Source organism: Trachurus trachurus, assembly GCF_905171665.1.
Source record: "Trachurus trachurus genome assembly, chromosome: 17".
Taxonomy (NCBI): Eukaryota; Metazoa; Chordata; class Actinopteri; order Carangiformes; family Carangidae; genus Trachurus; species Trachurus trachurus.
The window spans coordinates 25,435,791-25,454,377 of record NC_139900.1 but is presented as its reverse complement, the minus strand read 5'-3'; the positions used below and the strand labels follow the sequence as shown (position 1 = coordinate 25,454,377).

General features: G+C 39.7%; 1 protein-coding gene across 1 annotated transcript; it reads right to left on the bottom strand.

Moving 5' to 3' along the window:
* Positions 1-981: 981 nt before the first annotated feature.
* tgs1 (trimethylguanosine synthase 1) lies at positions 982-18,084 on the bottom strand. Its single transcript, XM_083991753.1, has 15 exons — positions 17,876-18,084; positions 17,704-17,771; positions 17,490-17,623; positions 16,365-16,452; positions 15,986-16,063; positions 14,781-14,996; positions 13,672-13,917; positions 12,582-12,711; positions 11,065-11,151; positions 8,723-9,165; positions 7,845-8,018; positions 6,869-7,015; positions 3,233-3,449; positions 3,043-3,121; positions 982-1,294 (listed from the first exon to the last, which is right to left on the bottom strand). Exons 1-15 carry the CDS (start codon positions 17,980-17,982, stop codon positions 1,181-1,183), a joined length of 2,328 nt encoding a protein of 775 aa, XP_083847879.1. The 5' UTR covers positions 17,983-18,084; the 3' UTR covers positions 982-1,180.
* Between the last annotated feature and the right edge of the window lie 503 nt (positions 18,085-18,587).

Here is an 18,587-nt window from a genome sequence, read left to right as displayed (position 1 = left end):
ATGTATTGAAATGATTCAGTGCAAGATTGTGTGTGTTTTTTTTTTTTGTGAATGATTGAAAGTGAATGATCGGAGTTGGTCAGTGTTCATCTCTCCACCACATCCTCCAGTGAGTCCATCAGGGAAACAAATGTCATTAAAAGTGCCTCAGGATGTTTGGCCTGTATCCTAGCAATGACTTCATGGAGAACTTCAAATGGAACTTGCAGTAGTGGATGTAATATAGATAGATAGATAAGATAAGATAAGATAAGATAAGATAAGATAGATAGATAGATAGATAGATAGATAGATAGATAGATAGATAGATAGATAGATAGATAGATAGATAGATAGATAGATAGATAGATAGATAGATAGATAGATAGATAGATAGATAGATAGATAGATAGATAGATAGATAGATAGATAGATAGATAGATAGATAGATAGATAGATAGATAGATAAAAACACAACAAAAATAGTGATGGAGTATAAACTCAGAGCTACCAGACTTTGCTGCTACCAGCTGAAACAATGTAAGTCAGTAATAATTAATAATTCAGTAATATTTAATTAATCAAAACAGTTCTTCTGTCCTCCTTCTATGTATCTTATATTGTTTTTATCATGTGTTATTCTTACTATCACTGCAAAACACATAGACAATAGAAGCTCTGAACTGAACATCATGGGTTTCTGGACTGCGATAAATCCTGGGCTGTGTGATATGGAGACACCTCAGAACAACAGAAAGCACTGACTGCATCTACACTCACAGGCAGGAGCATGAGTCACCTCCCTGCTAACCATCTCTTTATCTTTAGAAGAACCAGGGAGCTGCACCCTGAACGTACCACATGCAGACTCCAAGATGAGATAAGACTAACTGATCCTCAAACCAGACATGTTTTCTGACAAATAATGACGCTAAGAACAAAAACCTTCTTAAAAAATGTTTATTGGTTCTATACAGTAAAAAAGAATAAAATATAGGTTGTTGTAAAACACAAGTGATGATTTAATTTAACTCAGAGTCACAGAGGCTGCTGAGAACCTCTGATCCTCTGGTTCAGTCTATTTAAATTAGAAAGGGTAAAAAGAGAGAGAGTAAAACTGCTGCTTGTGTTTGGATGGATCCCTGGAGTGAATCAAAGAGGATGATGGTGGTGTGAGTAGAGGAACAGACATAGAGGGTTGTTAACTGTCTGAATTGATCAAACTGCCAAAATAAGCTGTGACCGTCTTCAGCTTGCTGTTGAGGAGGTTCTGCTCCACCTCCACCTTCCCTCCTGGACCAGCCAGAGACGCCACCTGAGGAGAGACAGGGAGGGGACGATGTTACAGCTTCTTGTTTTCCTCTTAACCAGTGTTTTATCTAAAAGTGTTGGTCCATAAAAGACAGATCTGTGGTTTCAAGAACCAAAAAACATCTCAGTGTAATGATACATCTCCTCTCCCAGGCTTCTCTCTGGAGCTCTAGCAACAACAGGTCAGTAAGCCAATCAGAAGAGAGGAAACTTTTAGCCTGGAAGGTTAGATTTGTCTCCGCAGGATTCTCCTCATTCGGAATATGATGACAAAACGTTTTGCTTAAACAACTGTAAAATGAACTTTTACACAGAATATAAAATATAGACCTGCTTGCTTTATAATCTACAACGGAGTGTTAGGGCCATGTTGAGAAAAAAACATTTTTTTCACATACTTCGGGAATTAAGTCACAGTTTTACAAGAAAAAAGTCATAAATTGCGAGAATAAAGTCATAATACAATAATGTATATTATATAATATTATGAGAATAAAGTGATAATATTACAAGAATAAAGTGATAATATTACGGGAATATATAATATTATATAATATTATGAGAATAAAGTCATAATATTTTAACCTGTTCTCTTAGAGGAGGAAAGTTGTGTAAAATAAGACCGTGGAGCATTTTGTGAATTTGTTGGCCTACTTCAGTATAGGTTTCACAAACAAAGAGATACTTAATCTTTTGGCACATGAGCACCACATTATTATCAGTATGAGGACTGTGAAAAGAATATGGAAGAAAATGCATCTATTCTGTAGAAAGAACCAAGCGGACTTGGAGGAAGTTGCTATTTTTTCTCATAAAATTGCCACTTAAAGCAGAAGTAAGTGATATATTTGTGTTAATATAAGTCTTAAATAGTTATATCTTCCGACAGCAATCACTTACATAGAGTGTTTGGACTGAAACACGGGTCTCTCAGTCCCTCTGCTCTGCTCTGAGCCGAAGAGAAAACATTTATCGTATCCTACAGTTTTTATCCAATGAGGAGAGAGAACGGCATGCAGGGCTGTGTGTGCAGCCAAGGAACGCCGTGAATGTGGCGACGTAGGGACGAGGACTGTTATGGTGCGTTCAAGGAAACTCGTATTTTTCCGACCGTGAAGTGGTACCAGTTCGATCTGGTACGAGTTCACCGGTCGGAAGTTACGAGTGGCCGTTATAGTGACTTTCACAGGTAAAACAGGTCGGAAAAACACGAGTGGGTTGCCTGAAACGCTACAAAGTCGTAAGTTGTGACTTGAAGCTGTAATTTATTTCAAAAGCCTGCCTGGAACGCAGCATTAGCGAAAACGACCGGACCACTTACTTCTGCTTTAATTCTTGTAAATTATGACATTTTTCTCATAATATGATGACTTTATTCTCGTAATATTATGTCTTTATTCTCAAAGTCTGAAATTTTTATCTCAATGTCACCCTTATACTCCGTTGCAATAATCAATGAGAAAATCATGGAAATCTACATTACTATATGAGACCTTTCAGGGCCGTTGCAGCTCAGTAGTCACCCACAAAAACCTCAAAGTCAGGGGACAGGGGCCCACTTCAGTATTCATTCAGGGGGCCCAGAATTCCTAGCTACGGCCCTGAGACCTTCACTACAGATCAGGTGGTTTCAGGTGGAATCGGTGACTTTGTTTCAATCAGTTACAGAGGAGTTAGAACCTCAGTGTTTTTGGTTACAGAGAAAATGATAACGACAAATGTCCTGCACACACACACTTTGAACACACAGACCTGATCCATGTCAGCGTTGCGAGGCAGGAAGTACACGATGTTGTCTGAGATCAGTTTGGCCAGACGGAAAATCTCAAATGTAGAAACTGTCAAGGACCAACAGCAACGTTTTATAATAACACAATGTCATACAGAAGAAGGAGCACGGAGCACACACACACACTGTGACTGCTGCCACATCAAAGGATATCCATCAGGCTCCATCATGGTCTTGATGTCGAACACCTCGGCCGTCAGGTAGTCCGGTCCTCCCCAGGGCGGCGACAGGAAGACCACATCGCCGCGGAGACGGGGCGCCAGCTGCAGGAAGTCCCCTTGCACGAACTCTATCAGATCGGCCACGCCGTAAACCGTGGCGTTGTGCCGTGCCAAGTCCAACCGCACCGGGTCGATGTCCACCGCCACCACTGAAGGTTCAACCACAGGAGACACACACACACATCCAGAAGAAGTTCACAGTCAGCTCAAATAAAACCACAGGAGCAGTTTTTGTAGTATAGTATAGTATAAAACCATCAGCACCAGAACAACTGACACTGATGAAACCAGGGTTTTAACAATTCGCCACATGAATAACTACAGCTGGAGACACACTACAGCAGTGGTTTCAACCTTTTCATTTTCATTCCATTTTTCCATTTTTTTAACAACCCTGAGGACCCCCTTTTACCACCCATCACTACCCAGGCATGAGGTGGGGGGGCAAAAATGTCCCAAACCAATGTGACAGAAGTAGAAATAGCCTTAAAATTGCACCATTGCATATTAATCAACAGTTTTGAAGGAAAAATTATGTGGTTTAAATGTTGGTCCATAAAAGACAGATCTGTGGTTTCAAGAACCAAAAAACATCTCAGTGTAGTGATACATCTCCTCCCCCTGGCTTCTCTCTGGAGCTCTAGCAACAACAGGTCAGTAAGCCAATCAGAAGAGAGGAAACTTTTAGCCTGGAAGGTTAGATTTGTCTCCGCAGGATTCTCCTCATTTGGAATATGATGACAAAAAGTTTTGCTTAAAGCAGAAGTAAGTGATATATTTGTGTTAATATAAGTCTTAAATAGTTATATCTTCCGACAGCAATCACTTACATAGAGTGTTTGGACCGAAACACGGGTCTGTCAGTCCCTCTGCTCTGCTGTAAGCCGAGGAGAAAACATTTCTCGTATCCTACAGTTTTTATCCAATGAGGAGAGAGAACGGCATGCAGGGCTGTGTGTGCAGCCAAGGGACGCCGTGAATGTGGTGACGTAGGGACGAGGACTGTTATGGTGCGTTCAAGGCAACTCGTAACTCGTGTTTTTCCGACCTGTGAAGTTGTACCAGTTCGATCTGTCACGGGTCGGAAGTTACGAGTGGCCGTTATAGTGACTTTCACAGGTAAAACAGGTCGGAAAAACACGAGTGGGTTGCCTGGAACGCTACAAAGTCCTAAGTTGTGACTTGAAGCTGTAATTTACGGTTTCAAAAGCCTGCCTGGAACGCAGCATTAGCCAAAATGACCGGATCGCTTACTTCTGCTTTAAACAACTGTAAAATGAACTTATACTGTACTTATGTATGCGGGTGTGATTCGACTTCAGTGAAATACGTATTTGGGTCAGTGACATATACACCAGATAAAAGTGTTTTTTCAAAAATTTCAAATAACAAGCATCAAAATGGTTGACTTTTGTTCTACTAACTCTCATCTCTATAGAAACATATGTGGTTTTTAGATTTTCAGTTGGAATCAGAATTTATGTGACAATTTGTTTTATTAGCGCCTAAAATCGTCATATGGTGTGACATGAAAATAATTGTATATAAACTGAAAATGGATTATAGCTCTCTTAAGTTACTCACTTTATCAAAGTCATTTATCATAACTAAACTGTGATCCATTATACTTTTGTGGAAATTAATTAAATTTGTGTATTATTTTCTAAATCATTGCTCAATGTGAGACCTATGCCGTCGGTCTTTCAACATATTTTCTATTTATTGTGACAAACATTGCTATAAAATTATAAAAATATTTGTGACTCTTGCTGATACTATTTTCTATGTATTCCATGAACATTTTCACATTTTATCATTAATAAAGGTATGTCATTTTCACAATTTGGAATGTCACACCAAATGATATAGTGTCACACCATATGATCATGTCGCCATGTGTGAATGCAAACCATGTATTATCCAACTTATTATCATGTATTATTATTATTATTTTTATTATTAGTATTACTATAATATTAGTTGCACTGCCTACAGTGTTCTAGTCCTATGATATTTTAGCTATCATGTATTGCCAGGCTTCAAGAAATCTACCTAAAGGCCTTTTGAATCAACAGTGAAAGCACCCCTTAAAACCCTCCCTCAGACCTTCATATTGGTCAGTGAATGGAAACAAGAAGTTGTTGTTTAGGCTACTTTTCTTTTCTTTTCTTTTCCTCAGCAACTCCTCTCTCATTGCAGGGTCAGAATTCTGTCTCTCCCTGTATCTCTTTGTCCTCTCTGCACTTGTCATAATTACTGCCTCAAATTGACCAAAGAAAAGGGAATATGGTTTGAGGTGAAGACAAAACATTGTTTAGACTTAAACAGCATTCTAAGGTTTCTGTGAAGGGGTCTGCTGTGTCTGTCTGATAAACTAGAAATCTGTATCACCGAATAAAACTAAACTAAACTAAACACAATAAATTGTGGATAATTACAGCCTTTATGTGATGATGGACCCAAATAAATGTTTAAAAGGACAAAACATACATTTTACTTTGTTATTTATAGTTATAATAGCAGGAAATTACAATTCATATCATATGGTGTGACAATAAAATCATATGGCGTGACAGGCAGACATGTCACACCATTATGATCAAGTGTCACACCATATGATGTTTTCTGCACTTAGCACAACCTTGAGTGAGTTGAGTGTAGCTACACATTATCATACTAACAACATGCTAGATGTAACAAAGCAACATAGGTTTACATGAAAATATGACAAAATAATAAAATTTCTTTTGCATTTTTATGAAAAATGTGTCACACCAAAAGACATCTGGAAGTGGGACCTTTGTCAGAGTGCCAACAAGATCTGATTTATTGTAAAAATAAAAATGATGGCACAACTCAGGTTGTACAGTACTAGCAATACATTGCCAGTACTGTACAGTCTTCTTGAAGAGGGTCCTCTCCTTCCCAAGGATGTCAAAACAATTGCCCGTTGAAATATCCCAAAACAGTGTCACACCATATGATTTTGATTTTTGTGACAAAATCTTTTTGATTAGAATTGACTGAAAACATCATGCTTGGACATTGAAAAGAGTAGGCTCACAAATAGACATCTGTATTATTTTTCTGTATTTTTTTGAGAATTTTTGCACTTATTTTTCTTAGTTTTATTCAGATTCTCACTTTGAGAAACAAGTGTCGGACAGTCACACCATATGACTTTTGTCATGTTTGGTTGAAAATTCTGAAAGAATGAGTGATGAACTGTTTAAATGTTGAGTATGTTCACATAAAGCATGATGTTCTGCACAATATTGAGAAGGTGTTTGGCAAATATATTTTTTATTCATACATGTTTGACACTGAAGACAGCAAAACTGCCATGTCACGTCATCCACCCATTTATGAAAGCAATATTTTATTTTTGCTAATAAAAAGCCAAATAAGTTACACACTGGGGCTTTAAAGTATCATCATAAAAGATCTGCTGAAGCCAGTCGGTTAGCGTGTACTCCACACTGACAATGACTGTGGAAATTGTGTAGTGTGTCCCCAGCTTAGAGGAATGAAGGTGCAAGACAGACACACACACACACACACGGTTCACCTCTCTTCCCAGTGAGGGCGAACTGGATGGCGTTTCCTCCCACCCCACAGAAGGCGTCTACGATCAGCTGACAGCCACAGAAGCTGTGCTCCACCCGCAGGGCGATGTGCTCAGCGATCCTCTCTGGAGTCACAGAGAACCAGCCCTCTGCACACAGACACACAACACACACATAAGGGTCAAGACATGTTGGCTCAGTTTTTGTCCGATTTCCAAATGGTTTGATTTTTTATGAACGTTTATGCAGTTATGATGCAGCATACTTAAAATCATGGATCATTTTAATGATGTACTTTTTTTTTTTTTTATATATATATATATATATAAAAGTAACATTATTGTAACATTATGCAAATAGTTAAAGTAATAGCTACATACTGATTTATTTTTCCCAGAGTTATGAATAGAAGAAAATATTCTGGTTTTTTTGCAGGTTGCCATCTGTTTTCTTATTGTTGTAACTGCTGCTATTACTATGTCTTTTTTACACTCACGCAGGTAGCTTCCTATTGTTGTTTTTTTTATATGGTAAGTCTGACAGTCTTTAAATGTGAGGACTACAGATGGAAATGAGCTCTAAGATAAATCTGGCACATTTACTGTACATGACGTGATGTGATCACTAACTGTTCATTAATATGCATTGTCCTCATCAAATAAATAATAAATGAAATGAAATTAAGTGTAGTCCATGGGGCGTCTACCTATATTATGTCTAAGGTCTGGTCCCCCTCTGATCACCTGGTGGTGGGCGGAGCTTAAGAGGTATAAGGCCTGTGAAAACCATAGTAGTTTCACAAAAGACCAAACTGAGAGAAAACTAGGTGACACTATGTAGCTGAGTATGTCTAAGCTACATGAAGAAAACTGATGTGTTCCAAAAAAAAAGAGAGAGAGAAAGAGAGATAGAGCATTGAATGTCCCATCCTGAAGGTGGTAAATGACGACAGTGAGGTGACCTGTGTCTCAGACTGACCTCGGTCCAGCCTGATGCCCTCATCGAAGCGGGAGAAGAGTCTGTAGCGCTGAGCCCAGTATTTAGCCAGCTCCGGTTCAGCTGCCATCTCCTCTGGGATCGGCTGCTTCCTTCCTCCTTTATTCTTCTTCTTTTTTTTCTTCTTTGCCTTCCTGCTGTCTTTAACGCTGAGCTCTACACACACACACACACACACACAGTTTGTCATTAGACTGCATCAGGATAAATGTTTATCACGGATGGTTAAGTGTAACATTCCTTTGACGTCAATAATCTGTATACTTGGAATATACCCCAAGGACTTCATCAGAACAAAGAAGCAATCGAAAATGATTGACTTTGGACTTCTCCATGCAAGGAGAGTGATTGCACTTTGTTGGAAAAATGTAGAACCACCATCACTGGCAATATGGAAGAAGGAGTTGATAACTTGTCTTGGACTGGAGAGATTGACATACATTGTTAAAGGTAAACAGGAGGGGTTTGCTTGTATTTGGGAATCATTTATGTCATTCCTGACCAATGAAACAGATAACACTGTCTGAATAACAGGTTATGAAATGATCCTGCCTTTTATTTAATTTAATTTAAATTTAATTTAATTGTATTTTATTTATTTATTTTTGTCCCATTTTATTCTAACTTATTTATTTTATTCCATTAGTCTGATGTCTGATGTCACTGTCCATTTGATTTTTTTTTGTCTCTCTTTTTTTGTCTGTTCGAGGGGATATGGGTGAAAATGTTTGTGCATTCAGTGTTGAGTTTGAAATGCATTTGAAATTTCAATAAAAAATATTCTTTAAAAAAAAAAAAAAAAAAAGACTGCATCAGGATTCTCAGATGTGATCAGATCACATGATGAACCTCCTACTCACCTCGCTCCTGTGCCGGTGCTTCAGACATGAGGAAGTCAGGGGTTTCTAGGCTTGGTAACTGTCTACCAGGCTGCTCCTCTTCCTCCTCTTCCTCCTCTTCCTCCCTCCAGCCTGCATCCGGATTATTAGCCATCTCCTCTTCCTCAGCGCTCTTCATCTCCTCCCCCCTCTTCTCCTCGTCTCCCGGACATGCTGTGCCGTCCACGTCTTCCTCTGTGAGTCTTCCTCCCTCCTGACCCCGGTCACACGGACCCGTCTGCGTCTCCACCTGGTTCTTCTTCAGGAAGTTTTGGACCTTGTGGAGGGCGGAGCTCGTCTGTGGCTGCGTGATGTCACTTCCCGTCTCTGAGAACCTGATGTGTTTGCCGACTGCTTTTTTAGTCCACCACTGCCTCCGACGCTTCTGGCCCGCACCGGCATTCAAGCTCTCCACACTGTTGAACCTGGGACACACAGACACACACCATGACACTTCACACACATACACATCACTCTCTTCCCATTTATATTATTTGAGCAGAGAAACATGTGGTCTACTACGGAAGCGTATTGCATTCACTTGAATAATAATTGTTTTAAATCCTGTGAGTAATTTATTTTTTGGTTTTTTTTTTTTGAATATTTTTTTCTGTTTTTCTGACTAATTATTTTCTATTTTTCGGGGTCTTTTTTTCTGACTTAGCTTTGAGATTTCAAAATCCAGTGAGAAGCTCCCACCTGCAAGTAACGTAAGGACTGATTTCAAAATAAAGGTGCTACATCAGATTGTTCTGAGTGACACTCTACGTATTCTGTAATAACAGGTAGTTTCCTTTCAATATAAATCTGAATTAACTTGGAACACAGTGAAAATAAGACAGTATTTTTTGTGGGAGCATATCCATGGATGTATGTTAAGCAATGTAAAAGAAAGTGCCTTTACTCGTTGTGTTATGAGTAGTACTTTTATTTTGAAGGATGTTTGTTATACGTTCCTGGATGTGATGTGTGTAGTTTGCCCCGGGAAAAGTTTGTTGATGCTTGTGTTCGAGCCGTCAGTCTGGAAAATAAAGCAATGGTGGAACCTGTACCAAAGTGGAGTTTGACTAAAAATCCCTATCAGTGTATCTCATGGGTCTCAGATGTAATAGATCCGTGATGAAGTGGAGGCTTGACTGTAGCGGTTAAAGCAGAAGTAAGCGATCCGGTCGTTTTGGCTAACTTCTTGTCAGCCGATGGAGTTAGCAGCCCCCGCCCTCGTCATGGATCTATTGGTCCTCGTCCCTACGTCACCACATTCACGCGCATCCCTTGGCTGCACACACAGCCCTTCATGCCGTTCTCTCTCCTCATTGGATAAAGGATGTAGGATACAAGGAAAGTTTTCTCCTCGGCTTACAGCAGAGCAGAGTGACTGACAGACCCGTGTTTCGGACCAAACACTCTATGTAAGTGATTGCTGTCGGAAGATATAACTATTTAAGACTTATATTAACACAAATATTCCGCGTACTTCTGCTTTAAACGATACTTGCAGGTGGGAGATTCTCGCAGATTTTGAAATCTTGAAGCTAAGTCAGAAAAAAATGACCCCAAAAAACAGGAGGAAAAAATTACCACGAAAAACAGAAATAATTAGTCAGAAAAACAGAAATAATTACCCCGAAAAACAAATAAAAAAATGAATTACTCAAGTGAATGCAATACGCTTCCGTAGTCTACAATTTGTTGACTTTTTCCAATTTTATAAAATTCTCCTTTCTAAAAATAGTTTTTAAGTGTGACTGGTCCTACAAGTTTTCTCAGATCTTTAAGAAGACAGACAACTGTAGGACAATGGCAAGGAGCATAACCAAGCAAAACTGTAAAATTCTTATGGAAGCCAGCTAGGTTTTTATTTTTTTTCAGGTGGATGAATATGTGCTTGTGTATGCACTTATAATGGTACATGTGTATGTGTTTGTATATGTATAAGTGGATATATGTATGTGTGCACGTGTATGGTTGTATTTGCGTGAGTATGAGTGCATCCATGCAACTACGATTGTGCAGGCATAGGAACATGTGAATGTTTTTTCCTTTAGTACTATATATGTGAGTTTACATCTATATAAAGATATATACATTGCTTTTTTCTTTCTTTTTTATATTTTTGGGGATTGTTAAATGTGTACACATCTGTCTATACGTTGTATCGTGTGTGTAATGTTACCCTCTTGCTCTGTCCTTATGAAATGAAGAGGTAGTGTGAAAAAGAATTTCCCTAAAGGGACAATAAAGTCTAAAGCAGAGGGAGCTCATCCTTCAGGGTTTTAACATTCAGTTACCATGGAGGATGTGGTGTGTTGTTGTGTCTTACTCACTGGGGCTCTGGGTTGTGTTTGAGTCCCAGTTTGGTCCAGGCCTCCTCAGGTGTGAGCTGTGGGTTCTCCTCCACATCCAGCTCATGACTGCACACACACACACACACACACACACACACACACACACACACACACACACACACACACACACACACACACACACACACACACACACACACACACACACACACACACACACACACACACACACACACACACACACACACACACACACACACACACACACACACACACACACACACACACACACACACACACACACACACACACACAAGGGGTGAGGGTTATTCTTTCATCTACATTAAATGTAATGAATTTCCCTTTGGGGGTTATGTTTTCCCCATGCAACAGTGTTATTTCCTTAGAGATGTTTATTACCACAGAGCTCAGATGATTATATCTTTTTTTTTCCAGCAGCAGGACCAGTACCCACTTTCATCTCTTCATCTGGTAACTATGGTGATATCTTAAAAATTAAAGTGACCATATTCTACACAGTGTCAGATATGACCGACATTGTTTTTCAGGGTTGTGATCAAGTAACAAAGAGACTGAGAATTTTCCTTTATTTTATCATCTCAGTGCTGCTCACACACTGAACATGTCACCTTCCTACTGCTGATATTTTACACTCTACCACTTTAACAGCTAATGTGACAGTAGTTGAAATTGTTTATAATTACATTATTGTTTTTCTTTTTTTTTATTAGGGCCACGGGGGCAATCGCACCGAGCACTGGTCCCTCTATATATTTTTCCAAATATCCACACAGGGGAGAAAAGACAGAAATATGCACAAACTCAAAATTAATCATAAAGTAGAGTAAATGAGAGGTAATATGAAGTACTTTTTTCCACTCCTTTCTTGCAGAGTCCCTTTTCTCCTGTTGGAGGGTTATACATCATTGTTGTTTCATTTACTGTTTTATTCTTAGAACTTGTTATTTTTATACTTATACTTTGTCTTTCATTCTGTGAAGTTGTCTCTTGTCTTGTGTTTTTTATTCTGTAAACATAGTATATGACAATCAGGGATAAACCAGTCATTTCCAACCTGTGGGTCGCAGCCCCCTGGTGGGCTGCGACGATACTGCAAGTGGACGACATCAAATCGTTTTCAAAATAGTATGATTTTTGTGGGAAAAAAAAAACAAAAAAAAGCGTAATTATATAAAAATAAAAACATATATGAATAATGTTTTTAAAAATTACTTTAAAAAGATATGAAAAAAGTTCAAATACTATTGCACTAATTTGCACTAATTTTCATTGTTTTGTTTTGCTTTTTCCATCATTAAAAAGAAAAGTGCTCTGACAACACATTATTTGGCCTCTGTGTTGTTTATGTGGTCCGAGGTGGGCTGCAAACATTTTTGAGATTTTCAAGTGGGCACTGAGTTGGAAAAGGCTGGGAACCACTGGGATAAACTAGATATCCTAAATACATCCTATCCATCCTTTAAGCAGCAGTGGTTTTGGTTCCTGTACACACTCACCTGCTCTTGACTTTAGCACATCCTCCTCCTGGAGGTTTGTCATCATCATCATCATCACCATCACCTCTATTTGACATGTTATTCGTTGAGCTGTACTCTGTGTTAGGGCTGCCAGTAGCATGCTGGGAATCTGTGTCAAAACATAAGGCACATACACATCAAATGAATCAGCATTATTCCTGTAAGATGTGGTGGTAACTCTCAAATAAACTCACTGACTTCATGCAACAAATACTAAAAGAGTAAAACATTCTCTTTCTATAAAAAAAGTTACATGTGGTCAAGGTTGCTTGGCAACAAGAGCCGCACTAGGGGCCAGACACAAATGGTGATGGATGAAGTTTCCTTCACAGTATTTTCCTGATCTGTTAGAATCACAAAGTGTTAGTTCTGGCTAAAAAAAACTTTTTCCAGTCATCATACAAAGGGATAGTTCAACATTTGGGCAAATTGACCTATTGCCATAATCCCTATAGTCTTGGCAGTAGGTTCATTACCTTTAATTGTCGGTGCGTGCTGTTTTTAGATCGGCGGGGCAGAGAAGCGAGCTGCAGGGTATTTCTACGTTTCCCTCTTCAAACTAAATGCACATCCAACAACTCCAAAACGCTCCGGTGGACAAGTTGTGACCTGCACATTCACCACGCTATGAAATAATAACATATTTACGACACATGAAGCAAATTCTTGGAACTACTTGCGCTTTTGAAATCATTCCGCCCAGCAGCCGTGTCTGGGATGTAGTTCCGGCTACGCATTTGAAAACAACTCTGTCTCGTAACGTTCCATTATTATCTCATAGCGTGGTGAATGTGCAGGTCACAACTTGTCCGCCAGAGCGTTTTGGAGTTGTTGGATTGTGTATTTGATGTGAAGTTTGATGAGAGAAAGGAGAAAATACGGCGCACCATGCAGCTCACGTCTCTGCCCCGCCAATCTAAAAACTGCTTGCACCAACAATTAAAGATAATGAACCTACTCCTAAAACTATAGGGATTATGGCAATAGGCACTTTTGCCAAAATGTTGAAAAATCCCACAGACAGTGAATGTACAGTAGTGTGCGCACACACATACACACTGGGACATACTTGTATGCGTGGCTGTGTCCTGGTGTGAGGAGGCAGCGGGTCTCTTGCGGTCGTCTCCACCGTCAGACGGACGGTCACCGGTCACACAGCTCCCTCCTGACTCCAGCCTGCACCTCCGTCCAAACAGATCATGGAGACCCTTCACCTCCTCTTCCTCAGCCCGTCCATCCTTCCCTTCGTCCGAGCGCGTCTCCGTGCCTCCGTCCTTCACCTCTGCCACCGCCTCTTCACTGGTGTTCTCAGTACCTAGTTTTACATTGATGATATTGAGTGTTCGTTTGTGAACAGTCCTGAGTAATCTGTCAAATCTACCCTGATGTTCTGTTGAGGAGGGAGCCCCAGGTGTGAGACTGCATGATCAAATCTTGAAAATGGGTTGTTCAAAACTAAAAACAGATTCTGAGATCTGATTAGATCACGTAATCCAATCTTGGTTGAAAACCCTTAGTTTGTGTTGTTCAAAACTTTTTTGTAGGATCAGGGAAACTTTGATCCACAAAATCAGGATTATTCTGATCCCAGCAGTTTGGTGGATTCAAGGTGGATTTCAGGAACAAAATGTGATTTAAATTAAAACTAGTCAAATAACCAACATATATAATGTAGTATATACACATTTATTGATTTATATTTTGCACCTGATTTTTAAACCACAACAGTGATAAAGTAAATAAAGTTAACTTTTGATTATTCCACAATTGAAGAAATGTTCCCCAACTACTGGATAATTAAATGAAATCTGAAATATGAAGTTTGAATTTGAACCACATGGGAAATATTTACAATGTATTTGACTAATATACTGTATATTTGTTGTTTTTTTAGACCAGATGGTGTTTGGCTGTTTAAAATATGTTGAAGAAACAACAAAGAGCACAGAAAACAATACATACACCCCATTTTCAAATAAACACACTTTAAGTGGCCACATGCTGCTGTTCTACCTGACAGACCAATCAGCCTTCAGTGTGATACACAGTCCCATTTAAAACACTCGGATTGGTAATCTTGAAAAGTTTGGATCTGGATCAGACTGATTCAATCCTACTTTGCTTTAAACAACTGGGATAAAAGTAAAGGCTGTAAATCCGCCTAGAAAACAACAGTACCTGCTGTCTGGTCCGTGGTCCAGCCCTGTGCTGCCCAGTATGAATACTGCTCCCAGTAGTAGTAGTAGGTGTCTGCAGCGTGTTTGTCCCACTGAGCCTTTGTCTCCGGGTCATCCCACGGAGCAGTCGCTGCTCCTGGATCAGCTGCAGACGGCTGCTCAGGCTCGGGGTGTTTCTCCAGCCAGCTGCTCCACAGCAGAGCTTCACCCTGCACAGCTTCACATGGACAACAATGGACGTCGAGGTCAAGTAGTTTTATGTTACTGTCTCCTAGCTCATTGCACAAAATATAATGGCACCACTTTGCAATAAAAGGATTTCTGAATGGTCTATATATTAATAAGATGGTTAACAGTTCATGAAGCTTAATGAGCTGTTATAACACATTAAATAAAAAGGGCACCTGTCAATCACAGGTGCTTGTTGTGCATGGTGGATCTTAACATGGAGATGCTGCTTTCTGTTACTACCTGAGTCCTCAGTCACTTACAAGCATGTAAACTTGCTTAATGGAGCCACTTTAATAAGTTACTATTATTTATAACTCATTAATAAATAGTAATACGCATCACATTTTACAATACATCTCTTTGACCAGTCATTAAGAAGATTAATAAATTGTAAGCATTAACTTGATCTTGCCTGCACCAGTATATAAAAACCTTTGTTGTAACTTGTTTATAATTTATGATTTATGAAGAATTAATAACTAATCACCTCATTATAAACCAGTAATAAAGTTTACTGGTTTAGTTTAAATCCTCAATTCATTTAAACCATATCATGTGAACTGAGAATGTTCTATCTCCTCACTTGGAGTTTTTTTTGTGCACTCAGATAAATGCTTCATCTATACATTTATCTGCAAATAACCCTACAGATGTCACAGGGTTCAGTGCACACTTACAGGTGTGTCTCAATAAAGTAGAATATGACAGTGGAGCTACTGAACCAGAGCCGATTAGAGTGTGACACCATTAGGTTACAATAGGAGACTTTTTTCACTATATTCTAATGTTTTGAGATACTGAAATTGGGGTTTTCATTAAATGTAAGATATAATCATTACAATAAAAAAATATTTCAGTCTGTGTGTAATGAATCTATATAATATATGAGTTATACTATTTGAGTTGAACTATTGGAATAAACAAACTTTTACATACTATTCTAATGTATTTACTTTTTTTTTTTTTTTTACTTACCCCAGTAGTTCTCCCAGCCAGCATCCTGTGTGCCTCCTGTTCCTCCCTCCAGCGGATCACTCACCTCCTTCTCAGCGCCTACAAATAAAACAAAGAGTGTCAAATAACATCACAAATGATATTAAAATGTAAATGTAAATGTACTTTATTTATACATTTTACAATAGATAATAAATAAAAAGGTATAAGTAAAGACAATTAAAACAATAAAAGCAAAAAGTTATTATACACGTATGAAGAGGATTAAAATCACATGTTTCAGGGGAGTTTTAAGCAGTGATGTAACCTGATTCGTCTGCAGGAGGAAGCTCAGACTGGTGATTGAAATTCATACTTACCTGACTCCATGTCGCCTCACTACTCTGTAAATAATGATTACCTTCGTTGTCAACTCGCTCTCCTCCATCTTGCTCCTCCTCTTCTGGCCCAGCACCACACATGTCAGACTTCCTGCTGGACCTCCTCCGCTGTCACGTGACCACACACAGCCTCATTCAGCACCTCAATATTACACTTTCATTCATTTCATTAAGCTTTAAAGGGATAGTTCAACATTTCTGGCAAAATCGCCCATTGCCATAATCCCTATAGTCATAGCAGTAGGTTCATTACCTTTAAGTATCGGTGCATGTTGTTTTGAGATCAGTGGGGCAGAGACGCAAGCTGTTCAGTGAACACAATGGAGGTGAACGGTACAGGCCCCCTGTCCCTCATCAAACTCATCGAATACACAATCCAACAACTCCAAAACGCTCTGGTGGACAAGTTGTGACCTGCACATTCACCACGCTATGAGATAATCATGTAACATTACGAGACAGAGTTGTTTTCGAGGCAAATGCAGCCGGAACTACATTCCAGACACGGCTGCTTGGCGGAGTGATTTCAAAAGCGCAAGTAGTTTATTTTACTTTATTTGTTTATTTAGTCGGGACAGTGCATATTAATGGACAGTGAGTGCATGAGTACTCACTGTCCATTGTCCTCACTGCTAAATTACATCCGTAGTCCCCAAAACAATACAACAATTGAAATAAAAAGTCCATAAAGACAGAGGATGGGTATTATGTAACAAAAATAGGTACATAATTGCAGGAGGATTGGACATGTTTCGTTGAATTATAAAAAAATATATAATCTATACAGTTGCGATTGACATGATTCATTCAAGTATTCAGAGTATTTGCTTTGCATGTCGTAATGTTATATAATTCTACATGATTATTTCATAGCATGGTGAATGTGCAGGTCACAACTTGTCCACCAGAATGTTTTGGAGTTGTTGGATTGTGTATTTGATGAGTTTGATGAGAGTGAACCTGTACCATTCATCTCCATTGTGTTAGCTGAGCAGCTTGCGTCTCTGCCCTGCTGATCTTAAACCAACGTGCACCGATGATTAAAGGTAATGAACCACCTACTGCTATGACTATAGGGATTATGGCAATGGGAGAATTTGCCAAAACGTTGAACTATCCCTTTAACGTCTACAGCTCTGACTTACTGCTCTCCTCTTGTCTGATGAGCAGACGAAGGCCAGAGGCAGACCCATGCTGGCCATCAGCTGAGCCTCTTCATCCAACAGCTCCCCAGCCTCCTCTTCTTCCTCTCCCTCCTCCTCCTCTTCGTCACCTGATTCTGTGTGAATTAAGAATTGTCTTTCACACTAATTCAATCTCTGCCTCAAACATAATGAGATGCTGTGACATATAGCCTACCTTGGACTGCAGCATCGGTCAGGTCAAAGGTCAGCAGTCTGTTGTCAGAGCGGTACAGCTCTCGATCCCTGGACAGAGGAGGACACAGGATGAAGACTCACACCTCCACAGCTTCACACACATCCACATCAGACAGAGACAGGAGACAGAAGAGATGATGACAGAGACTCACTGGACGAAGGCTCTGGAGAACAGACAGTGGATCTTCTCCTCCTCAGTGTGCCTCCTGCTGAGGAGCAGCTCCGCCACCACCGTCACTCTGCTCCTCTCCAGCATCATCACCACCAGCAGCTCCACACAGCCACACCACCACCACCACAACCGTCACACTCCGGCTGTCCCCGTTTGTGTTTGGACCAGCATGGACGCGCTCAAACAACACATCACGTCCGTAGGCGGGTACACTTACGACACTTCCGGCGCTATCTTCTTTTTTCAGAATAAAAGGGCGATTGGTGTTAACCAACATACAATACCACAAAACTCCAAAAAACACAACCTGTGTCTTCTTTTTACTGGGTTGTGATGTAGAGCAATCAAACTCAGACCCACTGATACTGTACAATGCTAAAAAAAAATATGATTGAAATGGTGTTTATAAATGTTAAAGGGACAACGAGGAGTTTTGGAAAAGCGAAGCGTTTTCACACTACATTTATGAGCCTCCGCGCGCACCGTACATTTCTTTGACCCGGCGCAAGACGGACTCATGTTTTCATTCATCAAAAATTAAAGTCAGAGGTTCAAAGAGGTTCACATACCATCATAGTTCCGACCATAAACGGCGATTCTGCGGCGTTATTCTCATAACTCGCCATGAAGGAAACGCTGGTCGGCTCGACCAGCATTTCCGCCACCACTAACAATAACAAAATAACGATAGA

What these genes read in the sequence shown, in the direction of transcription:
- tgs1 (XM_083991753.1), bottom strand. Translation starts at nt 17,982, where the DNA reads ATGATGCTGGAGAGGAGCAGAGTGACGGTGGTGGCGGAGCTGCTCCTC. An exon ending in TGTGCTAAAGTCAAGAGCAG is followed by an intron (nt 11,152 to 12,581) that starts GTGAGTGTGTAC and finishes GTGTGTGTGCAG; the next exon opens with TCATGAGCTGGATGTGGAGG. An exon ending in CGCCCTCACTGGGAAGAGAG is followed by an intron (nt 3,450 to 6,868) that starts GTGAACCGTGTG and finishes TTGAACCTTCAG; the next exon opens with TGGTGGCGGTGGACATCGAC.